At 35.5% G+C, this 22506-nt stretch overlaps 1 protein-coding gene across 1 annotated transcript in view; it reads left to right on the top strand.

Annotated features, from left to right (window-relative positions):
- LOC105438856 (latrophilin-like protein LAT-2) overlaps positions 1-22091 on the top strand; it is a 32792-nt gene extending 10701 nt beyond the window's left edge. The window contains exons 4-18 of the mRNA XM_030981394.1: positions 548-805; positions 1395-1502; positions 2435-2542; positions 3241-3443; positions 5162-5211; positions 11261-11360; positions 12102-12214; positions 13736-13835; positions 14370-14520; positions 15348-15414; positions 16509-16575; positions 17173-17258; positions 18237-18363; positions 19125-19166; positions 20744-22091. Coding sequence (XP_030837254.1) covers positions 548-805; positions 1395-1502; positions 2435-2542; positions 3241-3443; positions 5162-5211; positions 11261-11360; positions 12102-12214; positions 13736-13835; positions 14370-14520; positions 15348-15414; positions 16509-16575; positions 17173-17258; positions 18237-18363; positions 19125-19166; positions 20744-20884 — 1721 coding nt within the window. The 3' untranslated portion in view covers positions 20885-22091. The remainder of the gene's footprint in view (positions 1-547; positions 806-1394; positions 1503-2434; positions 2543-3240; positions 3444-5161; positions 5212-11260; positions 11361-12101; positions 12215-13735; positions 13836-14369; positions 14521-15347; positions 15415-16508; positions 16576-17172; positions 17259-18236; positions 18364-19124; positions 19167-20743) is intronic.
- The last annotated feature ends 415 nt before the right edge of the window (positions 22092-22506 follow it).

Consider the following 22506-nt stretch of genomic DNA (forward strand, 5'->3'; position numbering starts at 1 on the left):
CACGTAATAATTTATTGAGAAGCCCTTACCTGAAGGGATTAAAATAAAAGCAAATACTCTGATCTTTCCTATAATATTAATGAAAGATAAAATATTCTCTAATGGTACAAAAGTGAACGAATAGATATAAAAAATATAAATATTTACTTATGTCGATAGATTATTAGACAGGGAATTATACACTCTGGCAGTAGTCCCAAACAGTGTGAATAATAAAGCGATGAATCATAATATGTGCTGCCGAGATGATATATATAAACTGTAGAAATAAACTTTAACAGTTTTACTGAAGTTAAATAAATCATGACATTGCTATTTCTATACATTTCAGTAAGTAAATATATTTACGAGCTTTAATTGGTATGATATCTTAAAAAAACTTTGAATTAAACCCGATTAATACTTTTTGAGAGAAATCGTTAACAATACGTCAAATAACAGGTGTTAGCTATAGATAATAATAATAATAGTAATAATAGTGGGTTCTGGTACAGCGCTCATGTCAGCCAGATTTGACCCTCCGAAATTGTTTTCTTTGATCTTCCAGTCGATGTCATCCCACCAGAAGTTCACTCCTGTCCCCAAGACCAAACATTCACAGCTTCTGTTGGAACTACTTTCAATTCCTTCACATGGACACCACCAACAGCTACTGATGCAGCTGGGATTCAATCCATTGTCTCTGACCATCAGCCTGGGGTTGAAGTCTCTGTTAACAATCTAATAACAGTTATCTACACTGTGACTGATAATAATGGACTGATTAATACAGACTGTTCTTTTACTCTAAGCATCGTACGCGAAGGTAGGACATGAGTTTTTCTTTGAATTAAAAAAAAAGAACAATAAATTTGGTCAAGAAGATTTCAAAATTAATAACTTTAAATTTTTACTGATATTAGGGTGAAAAGCAAAATCTTCCAACCGATATCAATGTCTTGTTCTTGTTGGCGTTTTATCTTATGCCAAAAAGTCCCATTCGTTTTGCACGCAGTGCTTGTTATTCCTATCTAGGTCCTTTTCTCGAGCCCGATTCCTGTCGAATTTTGTAGCGTATTTCCCATCATGCAATCTAGGTCACCTTACTCTTCGTTTTTCGAAATCACTAATGCTTGACCCTCCAGCGCCATTTTGTTCGTTTCTGGTCCGTTTTAAGGCATTTCTTTTTCCTTCGTATCTCCACTATCCTTGATACTACGACTTCTTACAGATTGCTCAGATAGTTCGAGAGAAGTTCTTTTGTTTGACACGGGCGTCAATGCATTCATATTGTTCTGTTTACAATTGTAGTTTTCGTACTATAATTGTTATTAATTAATCATTACTACTATTATTACTACTGCTATCATATTCATCCTCATTTCCATCATCGCCGTCTTTGTACCATTATTTAGGCACAAATAAAACTTTTGAGGCTGATAAAGCCGTCGACTTTGAGACCAAGTCCGTAACAGGCGACAAGACAGCGAGAGTTGCCTTTGCTAAATCCTTTGCAGTTGGAGGTAAGAATGTTTGGTTTGTTGTTAATAATTTTTTATTCTTTCCCCTCAGAAAGAGTTTCCCATTATATTCAAAGTTATTAATCAGTTTGCACATAGACAAAACTACAAATCAATTATAAAACATTAGTACATTTTCATATTTACATGATTCAGACTACAGTATTGGTAAAGAAATATCTTAATATCTAAATCAAGTCTACTGTAATTATTGTTCACATTATTTAACGAAAACGGGAAAAAGAAGAGTAGAAAGTAGGGAGAAGGTGCTATGAAAAGATAAGACTGTAAACGTAACACGATCACAAAGACCTTTGGAAATTGCTTGCTTAGGCAACTAGTGCATATGTCAATAATTCAATTCGGTTACCTAAACATTCATTTTTATATGATAACAGTTTCACATAATTATGAAGCAACAAAAGCCGCTTCAATCACTGACGGAAGTCCTACGTCAGGCATATAAAGCATCATGCTCTAAAAGTATTCCTCCGTTCCCCTACGTCAAAAGGTTGCGTTTTCAGAAATTCATAGGCCCCACTTCACAATGGAGGTTGAAATCTAACCCATGGTTTAAACTGGTTTAGGCCAAGGGTTAACCCATGCGTGATCATTTTGCAATTCACAAGGGAGGTTAAGATTGAACCCACGGTTACACAGCGTCACATGACGTCATATTTTTAACACCCGGTGAGAAAGAAAAAAACTTAGACTTGGCCTCCGATTACTACGAAAACTAAATCAGCGGGAAGCGCTTGGCGTGCGAATTTGTTCATCAGGCCATATATAGATAATCGATGTTATTATGGTTATTATTATTGCTATTATTATTATTAATATTATTGTTATTATTATTTTTATTGATATTATTACTACTTCAACTAGATCATTATCCATTTTACAAACATCATCATCATCTTTATATCGTTTTTTAGGCGCAAACAAAACTTTTGAGGCTGATAAAGCCGTCGACTTTGAGATCAAGTCCGTGACAGGCGAGAAGACAGTGAGCGTTGCCTTTGCTAAACCCTTTGCAGTCGGAGGTAAGAATGTCTGGTTTGTTGTTTATACTTTTGTATTCTTTCCCCTCATAAATAAATTGCAGAAAGAGTTTCCCCGCCATTATATTCAAAATTATAGATCAGGTTACACATAGACATAATTACTAATCGATTTTAAAACATAAGTACATTTTCAAAATTACATGATTCAGATTACAGTAATTGTAAAGAAAAATCTTTCGATCTATATCAGGTCTACTGTAATTATTGTTCACATAAGTTTTTACTAGGTCAAGAGAGAAAAGTTAATTATTCCAAAAAAAAGAAAAGAAGAAATAAGATGATAAAAAAGTGGGGAGAAGGTCAGTGATAATTTATACGAATTGTAATGTTGATATTGGCAGTCGTTTATTTGTGCGAATTGTAAAACTGCTGACATGTTAGGATTTTTTATCAGTAATGTTGAATATGATTTTGAAATTTTATGATAAATTGATGTTACGGTGACAGCCATCACAACACTATCTACAACTCATCAGTGAGTTGCACTGCTAAATTTGTTATCTTTCTCTTTAACTCTCTCTGTTCCTCTCCCTCTCTCTCTCTCTATCTTTCTTTCTAGTTTCATTCCTGTTATCTTGTTACTGTATGCGCTTAGAAACATGGTGTTAAACGCTTCATAAATGTTGCAAATTATTATGTGTACATAAATATACCATACTGTGTCATTGATGTTACAGTGACCGCCCTCACCACTATGTACGATCCGGGTGACAGTGCTGAGGGGAATGACAACGTTATTGAAGGCGTTGGTGATCATACCGATACGAAGCTCGTCATCAATTCCATTGTCCTCGACATCGTCCTCGTCGACGAGCACGGAGTGCAGATCGTTCTCGGTAAAGATGAAGAAATACTGCTGACATTCGCGTCCAGCGAACCGGTGAGATATATCTGTTATTTTGTCTAGTCTGTATTTATTTTGACGTTAATTGTTTTAGTTTTTATATTATCGTTAGGGGAATTTAATTTTGTAATATTTAGATTTGTTTTTACAAAATAAAATTGACATTATATTACAAGTAATTTAATTAATTTTGGGTGAACGTCATACCAACTTTTTTCTCTTCATTCTTCTTCTTCGGTATATTTTTCAGCCTGGTATTCTAGCTCATTTTTAGCCTTCAATTCAGAAGAATTTAACAAATAACCCAACAGCATATCATACTTACTAGATCAAACGGTTCATAATCTGTTGATATATAAGTGCATGTACATATTAACGGGAGTTAACTTTGAAAGTTGAAAATACATCACCATCAAAGACAAGACTCGGGATCACACCTGGACCCTGTTTCATTAAAGGTAATACAAAGTTTGGGGAAATTTTGAAAATTGGGTGGATAGTGAATCTTTACAATTTTGATATATTTGGATGCCCCTGTGGATATATTATAAGCACTAAAAACATTAGCCCCTAAAACACTTCTGTTTTCGAGAAAAATTGAATATAAAAATTTACCGGTGCTCCCGGTAAATTTTGATAAATTTCAAATAGCGCCTATGGCCGTGCAATGGTAGCTGCGACCATGAAAATCTCAGAATATGTAGTTGTGATATATAATTTCCAAACGGGAATAGCTAATCGATCGATTTTAGTCAAGAAACATTGTTTCATAGCTAAATTAATATCTTGACCTTGAGAGGGAGGTACACATCATAAAGAGTGTGTAATTTACAATTTCATAACTTTAGACTCGATTTCAACCGCGACAACGATCAATGAATATTGTAGGAACGCATATGCTGCCAATATGTTAATTTGAACCAAACTCATGACCCCATACCAAAACTTTGTAATACCTTTAAATGTAATGCAGCGTTCTTGGAAATCTTGAAATTGGATTGATAGTAATTCTTTATATTTTGATCTATTTGGATGCCCCTGTGAATATTTTATAAGAACAAGAAAATTTAGCCCCTAAAACACTTTTGCTTTCGAGAAATTGAATTATCAAAAGTTTACCGACGCTCCCGGTAAATTTCAAAAAGCGCCTACAGCCATATCATGGTAGCTTCGACCATGACAATCTCAGAATATGCGGTTCTGATATAGAATTTCCAAATGGGAATAGCAAATCGGTCGATTGTGGTCAAGAAACATTGTTTTAGAGCTAAAGTAATATCTGTCTTGAGAGGGAGCAATACAACATAATGAGTTTATTATTTACAATTTCATCACTTTAGACTCGATTTCAACCGTGACAACAATCATTGAATATTGTAAAATCGCATATGCTTCCAATATGATCATTTGAACCACATTCTGGACTTTATACCAAAGCGTTGTATTTGATATCGATAGCAAGTTCTAGTAAAGGTTAAAAGCTACTGAATTCAATGCATTTGATAGGGTGAGAGCAATTCTTTTTCTGGAATAGGCTATCATTTTCGCAATGTAACTCGATTTATACATTTCGTATCGAGGGACTTAAGTATGAATATGTTTGCATTACGAAAATGGTCTACTTCGGCACTTGATTTTGATGATTAGATTTATGAAACAGGATCCTTGGTAAAGGGAAAAGCAGGACAGAAAATAGACCCTTATGGCCTAAACCAACAAATCTGTGCAAGTTTCATCTTTTATTTCATTTCTAGGGAGGATTCAAGGAGAGAATTTGCCGGTATTACGATGAAGACGTATCCAAGTAAGATTTCGCATTTTTTTCTTCAACCACACCCTAATCTGTCTGTGGAGCTGTCGTGGTATATTGGTCCATGTACTTGACACTCAATTTAAGGGTTGAGGGTTTGAAGCTCAGTCCGACATTAACGTCATTCTGCAAGATGTTAATCCACGTTTGTCACTTTGGTACCTGGTAATCGCTGGGGTAATAATAATTGCAGGGCCCTCAGGAAGATTACCATTGAGGCTGATCGATGAGGCTTCCTGGGTAAACATTAATATTGGTATCATTATTATTATCATCATTATCTTATTAGATATTAAATTAATGTTTGAGAGGACCGAGAAGTGAAAGCATCACCAAAATGGTAACTTAATGATTTTACTGTGACTGCTTCAACCATTATACTCTTGATTTCAACACGTTTTCATAGTAAATCGACTATTTTGAAAATTTCTCACTCTTCAAGTGTCGATTTAAAACTAAAGCTTTTATAATGCATTTCAAGTTTAGATTTCCTTATTTTTAGGTATTCTACCTGATATCGCTAGTTACCATTTTCAAATTGAAGTAATAAATCATAGAATTCAGTGATGTAAAAGATATTTTGAACATGTTGAATTAAAAATTTTCTTCAAAAAAAAAAAACTCTTACGTTTTAAGAAATTAGATTCATTCATTTCATTTATTTTCCATTAAAATTCAAAATAAAATACATATCAAATTAACAACAAAATCGGAAGGACCCCAAGAAAAGCAAAGCTTGTGAGAATGGGGCCCTGTACAAAAGTAATCATACAAGCAAATTATTATAACAAATATTGTAAAACTTATCAAAACAAACATACACCCACCCTCATTCATTCACATGCATACAGACACACCAACACACACCGCAGGCAGAACATTGTACAGAAGAAGGAAGAAAAAAAAGAAAGAAAAAAAAAAAATCTACTCAGTGCACTTCATTTGATTTAAACAAGAACTGTTTACATGAATATTTAAACTTTGATAGGGTTGAACTACTTTTTAAATTATAAGGTAAGGAATTCCAATCATGTATACCCTGGAATCTTAAAGTGTGTTGGGTCAAGGAAGTACGTACAAAGGGGTAATGATAGTTTGATTTATTTCTGGTTTCGTAAGAATGGTAAAAAGAATTTGTTTTAAACATGCTATTAAATATTGATGGGAGCTCTTGTTTATGTAATTTGAACATGAAGACTAAATTGTTTAATTTTATGAGGTCAAAGACTGGCAAACATTTTAAATCATAAAACAAAGGAGCACTTGAAGTCAAATAGTTAGAATTAGAAATTATACGAACAGCACGTTTCTGAAGAATATGAATTTTATATAAATGAGTCTTGTAAGTATTACCCCAAATAATATTACAGTAGTTGATATGCGGTAAAACAATACTGTTGTAAATAGTTAATAATATATGTTTCGGCAACGTCTTTTTAAAGAATGACATGATACCAACCCCCCTTGAAATTTTTGAACAAATATGGGTAATATGGTGGCACCAGTCAAGTGATTCATGAAGTTTGATACCTAAGAATTCAACAATATCAGTTTTCTTAAGAACATCATCTTTAATACGCACCGGGGCAACATGACTAGGAATCCTTTTTTGTTTAGAATGAAAAATTACATAGTGGGTTTTTTCGGCATTAAGAAACAACTTATTACAAATATACCACTCACTTATTTTCCTTAATTCATAATTTATATTACTAATTAGTAAATTAATATCTTTATGAGAAGAAATAACAGCAGTGTCATCAGCAAATAATGAAAATTTTAAAATACTTGAGGAATTTAAAATATCATTAATGTACAACAGAAATAACAGTGGCCCGAGCACAGATCCCTGTGGGACACCCGTATTAATACACAAACAATCAGATTCTGTACCATCGGCCATCACATACTGTTTTCTTCCTAATAAATAACTCCTAAACCATTCTAGAGGAACACCTCTTATACCATGATAATGCAATTTATTTTAGCAGGATGTGATGGTCGATGGTATCAAATGCTTTGGAGAGATCCATAAATACTCCACAACAAAATTTCCCTTCATCAAATGCACTCGCTATATAATTTGTAATGTTTAATATGCTTAAAGACGTGGAATGATTTTTCCGGAAACCAAATTGCTCTGAAGCTAAGGAATTATTTTTTAACAAAAATGTATAAAGTCTTTTAAACATAATCTTTTCGAGTAATTTTGAAAAAGTTGACAACAGTGCAATTGGCCTGTAATTTTCTATATTACCTACCGGTCCTTTTTTGTATAACGGAATAACTTTGGCCACTTTAAGTTTGTTAGGAAATATTCCTGAGACAAGAGATTTATTATAGATATTGCACAATGGGTCCACAAAAAAGTGTATACATTTTTTGAACACAGAAGTTAATACATCATCTGGACCGGTTGCTTTAGACATTTTGAGTTCATGACAGAGACTAATTATTTCATGAGAGGAAGTTGGATTCAGAAACAAAGAGGACATGCATGGTGCGGTCAAAAAGTCGTTAAATGATTTAGATGAATTTGGAATTGACGCTGAAAGTTTTTTAGCCATGTTGATAAAAAGAGAGTTGAAAGCCTGCGCTTTATCTTTTGAAGAATGGAAAGATAAATTCTCATCAAACATTTTCAGTGGTAATGAACTATGTTTATTTTTTCCAAGTAAATTATTAATTTCTCGCCACGTTTTAACCATGTCACCTTTGACTGAATAGAATAACCTGGAATAATATTCAGCTTTTGAAGCTCTAATTATAGAAGTTAACCTGTTTTTATAATCATTATATATTATTTTCTTCCTTGTATTTAATGTTTGAACTGCAACTTTATACATTCTATGTTTACGCTTAATTGATCTCAAAATACCATTAGTTATCCAGGGTTTCTTAAATTGTACTTTATGACTAAATTTGCGTGATGTTGAAGTACATACAGGAAAACATTCATCATATAACGTACGAAACTTGTCAATAAAATAGTCATAACATACATTTACATCAGTTCAGTTCAGTTCAGTTTCAGTTTATTTTCATATTTCTCACATGTTGTATAGTACATCATTACATATAGCATGTTACATTTTGAACTCATTTTAGGATGCGTTTATACAAAAAAAAAAAAAAGAATGATACATAAGACTAAGTTGAATAAGGGAAGAAATATGATGGAGCCTAAAGAGAAAGCAATGCTTGTAGGTCATAGGCTCCGAAAGTTACAACAATGACATAGTCTTGTGTATATTAAAAAAACATCATTGTTATCATATATTGTGTGCCAACCAGTTGTACCAAGTTTCTCCTTGAACATAAATATTCCTCTGTCATCGACTAATCTTTTCTTATAATTCTTATTGTGAGTTGGAACAAAATAGTTTTCTTTATCTTTACATAAACAATATATTGGGAAATGATCAGAAAGATCAGAATAAATGAGTCCTGAATATTTACTTTTATGAATTGTATTAGTAAATATATTATCTATTAATGATGCTTTATAAGATGTAATACGAGTGGGTTTTGAAATCAAAGGATACATATTAAAAGAAAACATTAAATCTAGAAAATCAGTTGTTTTGCAATGTGTGTTATAGTTCAGTAAATCAATATTGAAATCACCCATAATATAAACATCTCTTCGCTCACTTTCCAGTTTTACTAGAATGTCATTCATTTTATCATAAAAGCAATTTATATTAGTATTTGGAGGTCTATATACACAACCAATGGTAATTGGCTTCGGTTTTCCTTGAATTTCAATAAAAATAATCTCATATGCAGGTGCATTAAAAGAAATGTCGGATCGCAGTGTTACATTTAAATCTTTTTTAACATAAAGGGCAATTCCACCACCTCTACGTGTGGCCCTACATGATTGTAGAAGATTATAATTATCCAACTTAAATAATGACAACTCTGTACTATTACTAAACCACGTTTCAGATATACCAATAATACTAAATTCATAAGAAAGAGAAGATAATAGTATTTGAAATTCATCAAAAATTTTCTTTAAGCTCCTAGCATTTAAATGTAGCATTGAAAAATGTGAATGTTTACATGAGAAAGTACTACAAAAATCATCAGCAAATACATATTTACATGGATTTACAACAGCATTTATAGAATTAGAATCACAATCAAAAAGTTCATTCTCAGATGTTCTCATGAAATCTGTATCGAATGGATTAAATTTCAAACCCTGAAGTTTACTAAGGTCAACATGTGAATTCATATGAAAATAAGTATATACAGACCAGTAAAATTCGTTATCATCGATAATATAATTAAATGGGAATATAATAGAGTTGCAATCAATACAAAATGAAGATTGAGTAGAAGTAGAAGTAATAGAAGTTCTGCAATTAGCACAAATGCCAGACATTACACATACACTCTCAGAGCACACCAACAAACACACACACACACAAAATAAAATTAAAATTACAAACAAAATAAATAAATAAAAATTGTACACATTAAACTAATGTTTACGGTAGCAAAATGATAAAAGACTTGAAGTAGCCAAATATAACGCAAACAGTCAGCGAGATTTCAAATCAAGTTCCATTTACAGCATAATCCTGTACGGTGAAATGAGTCAATTTACAGGAGCTGTAAGTCTTCTTCATTCCTTATCAGTTTCCGTACAGATTTTCCTCCACTTGCGGGTAGTGAAGCGAAAATACGGCCATCGGATGACCAAGCTGAGATGACCTTCTTGTGAGCACGAGTCTTTGCTAGAAGAGACTGTTTTTTTACGGTGAGGTCTTCAACAATCAGGATTCCTGTTCCCTTCAGTTTTCTTCTGTTCAACAAAATTTCTCTCCTCTTTTTGTAGGATTGCATCTTGACGATAATAGATCTTGGTCTGGCAGTGGTGGTTGTTGTTCTCGCTGACCCGGTACGATGTAGGCGATCAATGTCACATGATGGCTCGAGGGAAACTCCCAGCTTTGTTGTTATGATTTCCTTTACAACCGCTTCGGTGTCTTCTCCCTGCTTCTCTTCAACTCCAAGGATTCGGATGGATGAGCGCCTGGAATATTGCTCCAACGAATCAAGGGCAAGATTCAGTGATGAAATTTCTGTGGACTGATCAGCCACAGCTTTATTCAGCATACCTATTTCATTGTCCTTCATGGACATTCCTTGTTGAAGATCAAACATCTGGCCTTGAAGAGATTCTACCTTTGTTAGTAGATCATCAATTTTCCTTTCCACTGCAGAACTAACAATAGAATCAAGCAGGTTAACAAACTCTGTGTTCTTCAGCAGGTCTGCAACAACTTGAGCAGTGACAGCAGCTATCTGTCTTGTATTCACAGTTGGAGAAGAAGAATGTGATTTTGACATTGTGCACTGAACCAAACAATGAGTCAAGAGTAATTTTCAACTGGGTTGACCAGCTTGGACAGCAAGAAACACCACGCCAAAATTAATATACGGGACGCTACAAACTCATAGCACAAATTCAATCACTCACTTGCTTCAAAAATTGTAGTGCTGGCTACTCCAATTTGATATATTTCCAGATGAAGTCACATACTCCAATGTATTCCACACTTCAGAATGTACATAATACGTTGAAACGATCGAAATCAGCAATTTTCACAAGTAATTCAGCAACACTTGTCGTACACATGTCCATTCATATCGTCGAATGGAGTTTAAGATTCAAATCGATTTTCACTTTTTTAAAAACAATTCAAGCCCGGAAAACTGTTGTGTATCCGTCAATTTGTCATGAATCAATAATATATTTTTCCATTGCATGTATCATTCTACGAGAGGTAAATCAGGCCAGGCTAACACAGATTGGTCATGAAAGTTGCTTTAACAAAACGGTAAACTATGGTAAACGTAACCTCCAGGATAGGATTTTACTAGCTTAGTAGATTTGGTCTAAGATGGAAAGAAAACACATACATTCTTGATACATTTTTTTTTCTTCTCTAAATTTTTTTTTGTTCTCTAAATTTTTTTTTTGTTCTCTAAATTTTTTTTTTCTTCTCTAATTTTTTTTCTTCTCTAGATGGTCTCGTTTTGGCTGCTACGTTCAAACTTCCAACGCGACTGTTGTCACCTGCGCGTGTAACCATACCACCAGTTTCGCAGTGCTTCTACAGTTTGAGGTAAAGTCATATTTCTTTCAAGAAATCTAGACCTATCACTCGAAAGTGAAATATAGTTGATCAATAGTGTTACACGAACTGAATTCTTGATTTCAAGTTTGAATTTGCTGGTTTCTACGTCATTTTCCTAGAACAGTATAGAGAGTTAAAAAAAAAACCCACATCCTAAACCCTACCTAGGGCCCATGCAGTCACAGTCCCAGCCCTTACCCTATACATGTTACAAAAATAAACCCTGGACAAAATGTTGCTGGAGGAATTGTCGCTGGACATTGTGTCGGTGACACTGTCGGAGCATCGAAATATGACCGGTCCAGGCATTGCCAAAACAAACCTCGGCATAGCTGTAGTAAACAAGAAGACTGTGAACCAACAAAGACACTGATGATTCATATAGATTTAGTTACCTTTTATTTTGCTTTGGAATTCAGTACAAAAATTCACCTAAACGACAATTATCTGTCCTAGCGTTCTGTTTCTTGTACAACGCCATCTCATGGTCAACCTGCCGACAGTACGTAACCCAATTATAACTACTGTCCACTTAGCAGGCAGACGACTCGATGGGATAACCAAGAACGCAGCTACATGTAGCGAAGCAGCGAGTTCATATAGCACCATCCTGCTACAGCTGACCTGAGATGGCGCTAGAGAGGATTCGCGGTAGTGCTACTATTAGTACAGTATGGCTTTAAATCTTTCTTCGTTTTTTATTTTTTACAAACACAAAATCGAATACAGGATTGTGCGATTGACGGTACCAACCTTCAGATCCAGACTTTAATGACTCGAATCTTCAATTCCATCTCCATCTTCGCCCTCTTCCTCTCCATCATCATCTTCACCTATCTCAAGTAAGTTCATCCATTTATTACAGGTTTTGAAGTCTAGTGGATAAGTCTCCGGACTGTGAACCACATTGTTCTGGGTTCGAATCAATGTCGCAGCACTAATGTCTTAGGGAAGACATTTTTTTTACAAAGGTATATCTCATTTGACAGGAAGTCATTCAAAATAACACATGTGACCCATGACGAAGACATGACCTGAGCAGGGCCTCGCAGATCAGGCGCGGATCCAGGATTTCTTAGGGGAGGGGGCCCACTTTTTTTTTTTTGCTCCCGAAAATTTGAAAATCGCGCCGGCCGAAAAGTCGCTCAGTGGGGGGGGGGGGGGGGGGGGGGGGGGGGGGGGGGGTACAGAGCACAATTTTTCTTTTTTTTTTTTTTTTTTTTTTGGCTCCCGGAAATTTGAAAAACGCGCCGGCCAAAAATTCGCTCAGTGGGGGGGGGGGGGGGGGGGGGGGGGGGGTGGGGGGGGGGGGGGGGGGGGGGGGGGGGGGGGGTAGTGAGCACATTTTTTTTGATCCTCAAAAAAAAATTCGATTTGCACCCCCCCCCCCCCCTTGAGCGCCAGGTGGGGGGGGGGGCCAACCCCCAAAAAAGGTAAAAATCACGTGATTTTACATGATTTTTTTCTCAAGGGGGGGGGGGGGGGCCCGGGTCCCCCGGGCCCCCCTCCCTGGATCCGCCACTGTCGCAGATACACATACATTGTCATACGATTGTCACAAAGTCTGAGATAAAGGCAAACCTGCCTTAGTAGCAACCTATCTAGAAATACCACCTGGCTACAGAGGCCACTTTTTGTGTCTAACGTGTGTGCCCATTATAGATAGGTTTGATGTTATATGTATATATGTTACCTTCGGCAGTATCATTGCCCCCGTATTTCGGGGTCCAATGTTCATATCATAATCTTAAATCGAGGATTTATTATCGATAAATTGATTGGATGTCATTGAATTGGTTTTGAACTGTGGGTGAATAATGTTTTTTGGTCAATAAATTGATTTCCTTCGATTCATTCAGACATTTATCTCTCATTTAAGAGGCGGGACACCCTTACAGTAAAATCCTCTTTCCAAAAAGGATCTATACAAGTTCTGATCTAATTTGATTTCTTTGATACATCGCGGCCCCGTCATATAAAGAATTTTGATTGACTGGAATCAATCGAAAGTTGAAATTAATTTCAACTGCTATCTCTTAAGTACGCAGTTGCGATTAATTTAAAGTTACGATTGACGCAAATCTTTATAATAGAGGGCCCTAATTTGATTATATTTGCTTTAATGGTGGTACATTCCTGACCGGGTCAATGTTCCAACTGTCTCGCCATAAAGATAATACGAAACTGACGATTTAATATTTATACATTTTTTGACCTGATTTAATTCGATTTGACATGTTGGTTGTGTAATTCCTACTAAATTAAGATTCTTGTTTGCCTCTACTCGAAGAAAATCCAAAATTTGGAGTTCATTGTTTATTCATTGATTTGATTCGAATTGATTCTAATGATTTGACCTGTAGATTGTACACCTCTGACCAGGTCAAAGTTCACATCTGCCTTGCCATCTCACTGGCCTTGGCCCAACTGGTGATGCTCTTCATGGGCCAGACCGAACATAAGGTGAGTAGTCTAAAACAAATAAGAGGTCGTCATTGACCAAGTAGGCCTATTGAGAATATGTCCGAGTCTACGGAAACAACTCGAGAATATTTTTTAGAACATTGCCTTCTGAACATTAACTCATGCTGAACAGCTAAACCACACGGGACATCTAGGAGAGAGTTCCCGGATGAATACCGGAATAATAATAATCATAATCATAATAATAAAAACAATGATCATAATACCAATAAATCAAATTAGATCACATCAATTATAATGATAGTAACGATAATTGCAAAATGCTTCCTGGACAATCACCCTTGCCAGCTGGCTTACCATTAACTTTCCCCAAAACTTGTACCCAATGTCCAATACAATATCCATTCTGGACAACTTTTCCAAAAACATGTACCCATGATGTCTGGGACAATAAACCATACCGGACAATGCATGGTGTTTAATGATAATCTTTTTTTCTTCTTAAAATAACACGTCTTATTAATTTTTGTTTTAATTATCTCTACCTATTATCCACCCATCTTAACACCAAAGGGTATCTGTCGGGCCATAGCTGGTATCATGCACTATTTGCTGACGGCTTACTGCATCTCAATGATCCTTGAAGGGACACTGCTTCACCGCAAGGCCTCCCGGACTCAAAAGGCCCCAGCCAAGGGTTGGGTGATCTTACTCTGCGTTTGGGGTAAGGATTGGTAGTAATTAATATGGGTAGTGGGTGGTGGTGATAGCTGTGGTGGTGTTGGGTGTGCCACAAAGCCTCTTAGTAAGGCATCTCGTACGAACAAGGCCTGTTCAAGTGGTACCTGATTGGACTTCAAGATAAGGATTGGAAGCATAACCAGTGCTAGTGTTGATAGTATATGATAGTACTAACATCGATGGTAGTAATTAATGCTTTTTATGGGTTCGGAGGTAAGGGCTGATCGTTATATCAGTAAAAAGGTAGAGTGTTGGTACTTTTGATAGAGGTTATATAATGGTGTTGGTGGTGGTGGTGATGGTGACGGCGATGAAAACGATAATACAAGGCCTCTCGTACTCACAAGGGTTAAGGGCTCATAGAAATAACATTGATAGGCGTGATGGTGATGGTGTTGGTGGTGGTAATGGAGATGATGATGATGGTGGTGGTGGTGGTCTTACCAACAAGGCCCGAGTCAAGGGTTGGGTCACCGTACTTTGCGTCTGGGGTAAGGACTGATAGTTTTACAATTGATAGTGGTGGCTAATTGTGTTGTTCAAAGAGGTTATGGTGATGATAGTGACCGTGTCATTAATAATTATAAGGGTCCTAGTAAAAGGTTGGCTAATGACGAAAATGGGCCCATACGCCCATGGGAACACGTACTATGACCACCTTGTTCAATCATTACAAATTCATTTGGGCATTGATTCATGAATGAGAATAACACGCCGTTTCTTACTTATGTTATTCATGAAACATGTGAAAACAGTGAAATTATTCAGCAATCAAATCAGAAGCCATTCTGTTTCTTTTTTTCCCAATAGGCATTCCATGTGTGATGGTAGCCGTATTGATGGGAAGTGTGATAGATGGCTATGGTGGTGAATGTGCGTAAGTATTTACTAGAACAACGACTGGTATTCAAAGCTAATCAACTATAATCTTGGGCCTTGTCTCGTAAAAAGAATTGCGATTGATCTGGATTGATCGCAAGTCCGCCAATCAATCGCAAACTTGCAAACTCCAAAATCTTTCGGACAGAGTAGCAATTGATATCAAATTAGTACGATCGCATTGAATCAATCGCACCTATTAAGGCTCGTTCAGATACGATGCAGGAAATGTTTTCATTTGTAATGTTTAACGCGTAAATGAATTGCAACTGCGGGCAACAAAGGCACTACTTTTCACTACTATTCACTTATTTCTTTGATAAGATACAGACATATGAAGCTTATATCATAATAATAAGCAGCGGCGGTTTACCCCGCCATATTTGAACGAGGTCCCCTTGCCCCCCCCTCTTTGCTCGAACTCTGCTTTTCCAAACCACATTTTACCCAGAAGATATCCGACTGTGAAGCTCTTGACCATCTGCTGTCGCCAATTGCACCTCTTTTGAACTTTTCAAGCAGAAGATGTAACACATTAGGCCATTAAAAAAAGATATCATATTTAGCGTCCCCGCCCGTTTCCATTTTAGGGGCCGTCTGCTCCCCCCAGTTTCCCCCCAATTTCTTATATATTTTTTTTAAAGCAATCTACATTATAGTTATCAAGATAATTGGCCGTCTGACACCGCCTTTTGATGAGAAATTGCTGGAAGGTATAACATAAATTATTATAAAAACAATATTTTGTTTAAAAGTCATTTTTAATCGGTTAAAACATCCCATACATTATACAATTTAAAATGAAACACAAGTATTTCAAATAAATCATTATAATAATACAAGATGACTAAACATATAGTATGAATATAAACCGTGATTATGAACAAACAAAATAAAGAAAACGAACATGCTACATGTGTATGTGTTGACATCTCAGTATGAACTGTATTTGATTGTAATGACCTAAAAATATGCATTAATTGGGATGTACAACATAATCAACCTTTCTCAATTGTTTCCAGTCAGTTTCTTTCACAATATAATCACACGTTCAGTACTCAATTTGAAATGCATCACTTTTCTTTTCAATAGCTGTTGGTTGAACGTACAATACGGAACTATGTGGATTTGGCTTGCAGAGGTGTGTCTTGTCGTAGCGGTAAGTAGCATAGCCAACAGAGAGTATAAAATATATACTGTTATGAGAGACTCTAGTTAATGCTTGGTGGACGTTGCGACTATTCCAGTGGCCGAGACCTGGTGGATTTAATATACCTCACTTAAAAATAGTTTAGTTTTACGGCACCTGCATTTCAAAGGAAAGGCAATGGCTTTATCATCAACCTTTTAGTAATAAGTGTTCCCTGAAAATAACATCACCTTCGACGAGCCGGGAGAAATACAATTATAGCTTTGCGAGTAATGCAGCGGCGGAACTGAGAAGAATGGGGTGCACTTTATTCCTCTTCCGGCCGAAAGAAATCTGGGACAAGACTTAAGGGACAAAATGTAGACTGAACACATTGTCCAAGGATGACTTGTATGCACCGAGCAAGGATTGAACCGGGACTTCTCATAATTATGTTAGTTTAGAGCCTTCATAACATACCACAGTGCTATATTTCACTCTCAGTTGGATGTAAATATTATTGAACATTTGGTCAACAGATCGGTGAATCTTTTAGCCGATACTAATTGTACTTATTTTAAAAGGTACTTTAATTTCATTATGTATATTTCGTTGTCATGGTTACAGGTTAACACCGTCCTCCTGTCTCTGATCATGCGGACTTTTATCTCTCTCAAGGCGAACACAAAGAAGAGCGAAACTGACAGACTCAAGTAAGTCAAGAACCTTAACTAAACAGGAGAAATACAAGATTATGCTTCTTTATGAAAGATTAAATAATATTTGTTTATGTTGAGGATTTCTTTACCTGACTGATGAGAAGGTATGCATTTGCTTGTAAGGAAGGAACCGATGACTGACGGCTTTAAGTCTTTAACGGTACTTCTTTGACGTTAATGTGTTTATTGAAACGGAGATGCTTGTATTTTTTCTACCTGTAAGACATATTTGCGTAATAAGTGAGAGTTGGGTTTCTGGTAAATGTGAGACTTTATACCATGTTATCCAATAAATCCGTGTGTAGAAGAAAGAAATAAAATATCGAAGATTTAAAAAGAGCGATGTTGTGATAAGTACAGGATGGCGTTCTCTTGGAGACTCTGGAGTTAAATATGGTGCATACTCAATTTCCTTTGACAGCTAGATGTGGCGGTGAAGAAAAGGCAACATCAACATAATTATTTGCAACTGTAATTAAAAACATGATGAAATAATGATGTGAATAAATGTTAAAAGATATGATTAGTATTACAAATTCGAAGAATAGCAACAAATACAGACAAACTAAATATTTTCGTCCTGCATCTGTCAGAGCAATTTGCAAGAATGAACAGAAAGCCGGAATAGGATTATAAACGGAAGCTAAAGGAACAAAGCGCGCAAAGAATAAGGGCTGTGATTGGCTGCCGGAAAGTAGACGTAATACCATCCGTTTACTGAAAAAGTCTTGTAGCAATGAATTATTATGCAAATTATATGATGAAATAAGTATTTTGACGTCACTATGTCTGGGAGGTGAAAAGCGAACTGAACTACTTTAATCCTCGGTTCTCTCTTCCCTGTATAGTGCAGAGGGTTTTTAGCGTGCACAGGTTGTAACTCTCCTCTACACGATGCCTCCATTTAACATCCTATCCGAGGGACGGTATCCGTAGCACTATAATGAAAGTATTTACATTATCAATTTTCAGGGCTACAGCTCGTGCTTTGTTGATCATGATGCCTATGCTGGGAATGACTTGGATGTTTGCTCTGCTACAAGCTTCGTTCAAAAATGTCTTCTTGCAGTGGTTATTCATCCTACTCAACGCACTGCAAGTAAGAACAAGCGAACAAAAAGACAATTAACAACTACAGGAACATCACATCAACAAACGACAACAACATTACAACACTACAACATTTCAACATAATTCAATAACAGTTATGGTGAAATGAATAACAATACATGTATTAATAATAATGATAATAATGAAAGTAAAAATAATGATATCAGTTATAGTAAAGATAGTTATACTAATTATGATGTCAACAATGAAAACAATGATTATAATTAAAAAAAATTATATGATAATAATAATAATAACAAGAATTAGAAGAAGAACAAGAATAACAGAAAATAACAACAACAACAACTACAGCAACAACAACAAGAACTGGAAGAATAATACTCGGGCAAAAATTAAACATTCATGTATTAAGATTTGGTATGGCAATACAATCTGGGCAAGTTCCAATCCAGAGGTAATTAGAAAGATCTAGAAATATAGAAGGAAGATTCAAACCTATTTAAAACATATCAATTCCGACGTTTCGATGGGATTACATTTCTAGTATCGACATAGCTATATATTTAATAGAGTTGAAGAAAACAAAAATTGCCTTGTTTTAATCAGGCTCTCATGTCATCCCATCGATAATGCACCTTCCACATCAAGACTATTGCCTTTTGTGTACAAACCTTTGATCCAAACAGTTAAAAGTTACAAAGCTTTAACAGTTATTTTTAGTACTGTAATCAGGTAATAAACGTCTTGCTTCTATCTTAACCATCGTATATTATCTCTGTTCATCATCAGGGACCCGTGTTCTTCGTGTTTCAGTGCGTCATGCATCCAGAGGTAAGATACGTTTAAACAAAACAAAAAACCTCATCGGGACTATGCAGCTTCATTACTTTCTCAACTATTTCTTGTCGTATTTCGAATATGAGGACATTACAAGGGCAATCCTTCTAAATAGTATATTTGTACTACGATAATCCTCCTGTTTTTGATAGATATAATGAGAGCTCATGAAGTTACATTTCACATCTTTACCAGAACTTGACTTTGTCTTTAACCAGCTTGTCTTATTTTATCCTCCTGTCGAGTGATTTTGGTTTCCTTTTGCTACGTCGTAAACAATGATGCGAAACGTCGTAAATCACAAGCTATGAAAGCTTAGTGAATCGACAGTTATAGACTTGAATCAAACCAGTGGCTAGCTACGAGGTGTGTGTGTGTGTGTGTTTGGTGGGGGGGGGGTTGCCATTCGAATAGCAAAAAGAAAACTACAAATGGAAAAAAAAGGTAAGGAAGGGAAGGTAAAGGGATATGAAAATAAAATGATGTCTCCACGCAGGCCCCTCCCCGATCTATGGCCTTGATAATTTACATGTTTCCATCTAATACAAATGGTGCTGACCCTACCCCCAATGGCTTTAACAATTTATAATTAGGCCCACATTACCCGAGTGATTAAAACAAATATTAAACAAGCTATAAATATAACACATAACTGCCTGGTCTATGGATGCGTGCACAGTGATTCCCGTATTGTCTTTAGTATTGACTTCAAATTTCACTCGTTTACGTGTGCGCGCGCGGGTGTTTGTGCTTGTGTGCGTATGTGTATGTGGGTTTGTAAGACGTGTGAAACGGGGATAATCATATGTATACATACATTCCAAGTGGGGATACCCTGGCAACTGGGGATATCCCCAGTTGATAATTTTCTTATTTTATGCTAATTTTGGTAAAAATGACCCGAGAGGAGTCTACCATCCTTTTCCTGAAGAGTTTAAAGACATTCACATTTTCATAGTGAGACGCCACATCTTCGAGCGCCACTTAAAATTCTGATAAATAAACAGCGCCTAGTAAAATCCAAAATAAAAACAGGAGGCTAAATTCTTGTTATTCTTTGAAAAAATGTAGTTTTATTTATTAATCTCGCGTTTAAAAAAAAAGGAATCTTTGAAAAACCACCTCAAATCCCAATATCCTCAATTTCATGGTTGAAGATAGGTTGACATAAATATCCCCATTTGGCACATTTTACCTGTATGTGTGTTGTGTGTATGTGTGTGTGTATGTTGGGGGGGGGGGGGCTGATCGGTTTACGAACAGTTGTCAACATTTTTTAATAATTGGCGGAAGCCATATAGTGGCACACTGTTTATGTTTCCTATAATTACAATTGATTATCTCATAGCAAAAACATTTGTTAAATGTTTACATCTATATTAATTTGTTGTGTGAAATCATGAAAGGAAATGCCGAGTTTATCAATCACAAACGGTTGCAAAATTAATTGACATGGTAGTTTATTAGGATATCACAAACGGCATGGCATTTAAATTTTCAATAATTTAACTTGGGGGCAACTTTGGTATCCTATTATATATCCATAATAAATCATGTTCGGATTATTACAGGTCCAGAAGGTCATCGGCCGCAAGCGCAAGACAGGCGACTCGTCCAAGTTAGCCATGAAAACCTCGACCTCTGGCATTGGTCGAACCGAGTTGACGGGTATTTCTCATGACACAGAATCCAAGCTGGGAGAAGTTCATTAAACATAATTCGTGGAACCGGTCCTCAAACAATTACGTCATCTGGACAATTTTGTTAAACCTTTGAGTTAGTCTATTAATTCATTAAACTATATTTGAAAAAGAGGGTTTAAAATAGCATGATCATTAAGACGAAGTTAAAGTTTTCATCGGAATCATTAAATATTTTCAAGTTATATTATGTGAAAATTGACTATAGGTAATGAGGATTAATGCCTTACCAAAGGGCACTAGCGCATTGAGTTGAGCCATCAAGCCTATCATTTCATTGTTTAAACTATTAAACAGAAGTATTCGTATTAGATCTTCGATCATCAACAGACGGAGAGGTAGATAATTATCAAATTTAAGGAACAAATGATGTCGCATAAAAGATCTGATATCATTGTAAATAAATATGTAAATTAGGTAAATTTCGTCCATTTTAAATGTACCGGAGATAGAATCTTCTCTTTTTGGAGTCATATACGGATTATGCCGTGTTGGTAGTAAAATCAACACAGAGACACAGAGTGGAATCTACTCTCAATGAGTAGGATTCAAACCACTAATGTGGAGTGGATTCCACTATGATTTGGAGCGGATTCCATTATGATTTGGAGTGGTTTCCTCTATAATTAGAGTGGATTCCTCTAGGATTAGGAGCGGATTCCACAAAATTAACCATGTCTTTTTACATCTTCTAGGCCTATATGCTTGTCTAGAATGTAATTTCACCGATTTGGTCAATTAATATTAAGTAGAAAATATGATGTAAACCAAAATATCATGAGTTTTCTATGACAGACTAATAAAATTGTGCTTTGTGAAACTAAGCAAAATAGAACGGCGGGAAGGGAAAGGAAATAGATCGCATGTGAGACAAATCATTAGGAAATTAAAAGAAATACGATTAATAAGCATGGTTATAAGAGTTATATAATACTTTGTTGTTGTTTCTGATATTCAGTTTATTTAGCTTACTAATATTGGTGTAATAAGCTATTAACGTACATTTTTTTGCTTTTTCGTTTGTATTACCGTATGTAATTTACATGGGTTTGCTTTAAAAGTCTTTCATCTAATGCTCGTATGCTAACTATTAAATGTCTTTCAAAAATCACTCTGATTTTTTTCTCAGGTTCAACAAAGATGTTAATTTTGTTACGCATGATGTATTTTCTGGAATGTGTACTTTGCATTTTGTAATTTGTTCAGATGACGCGATTCTCACTTTCTCTTCCATTAATTCTTTTTTCATGATTTCGTTTAAGTTTACATTTTTTTTGGTAGTTTACCTTAATGTATTTCAAGAGAAAATATTAGAATGTTGTGTAACTATGAAGGACATTTGAATGATATCACCATTTTTATGACTGAAAAGATCAAAAGAAGTAGTCGTCAGGGTATCAAATCGCACGTTGGTATTTATTAAGATTTCAAACTTTGCGTCCTATTTTCTATGTATAAATGATCTCCCAGAAGTCACCTTCAGGCATTTCAAATGGTCTTACACTAAATTAGGTATTGGATTTATCAATATTATACTATTTGTATGTTAGATTTTAAAATTTGTAATTTGTAACTAGAAATTATAAAATATAGGCCATGTGAAAAAGATGTGTTTTTTAATCAATGTTGTAAAG

This window comes from Strongylocentrotus purpuratus, unplaced genomic scaffold, assembly GCF_000002235.5.
Source record: "Strongylocentrotus purpuratus isolate Spur 01 unplaced genomic scaffold, Spur_5.0 spur5_scaffold_12, whole genome shotgun sequence".
Lineage (NCBI taxonomy): Eukaryota > Metazoa > Echinodermata > Echinoidea > Camarodonta > Strongylocentrotidae > Strongylocentrotus > Strongylocentrotus purpuratus.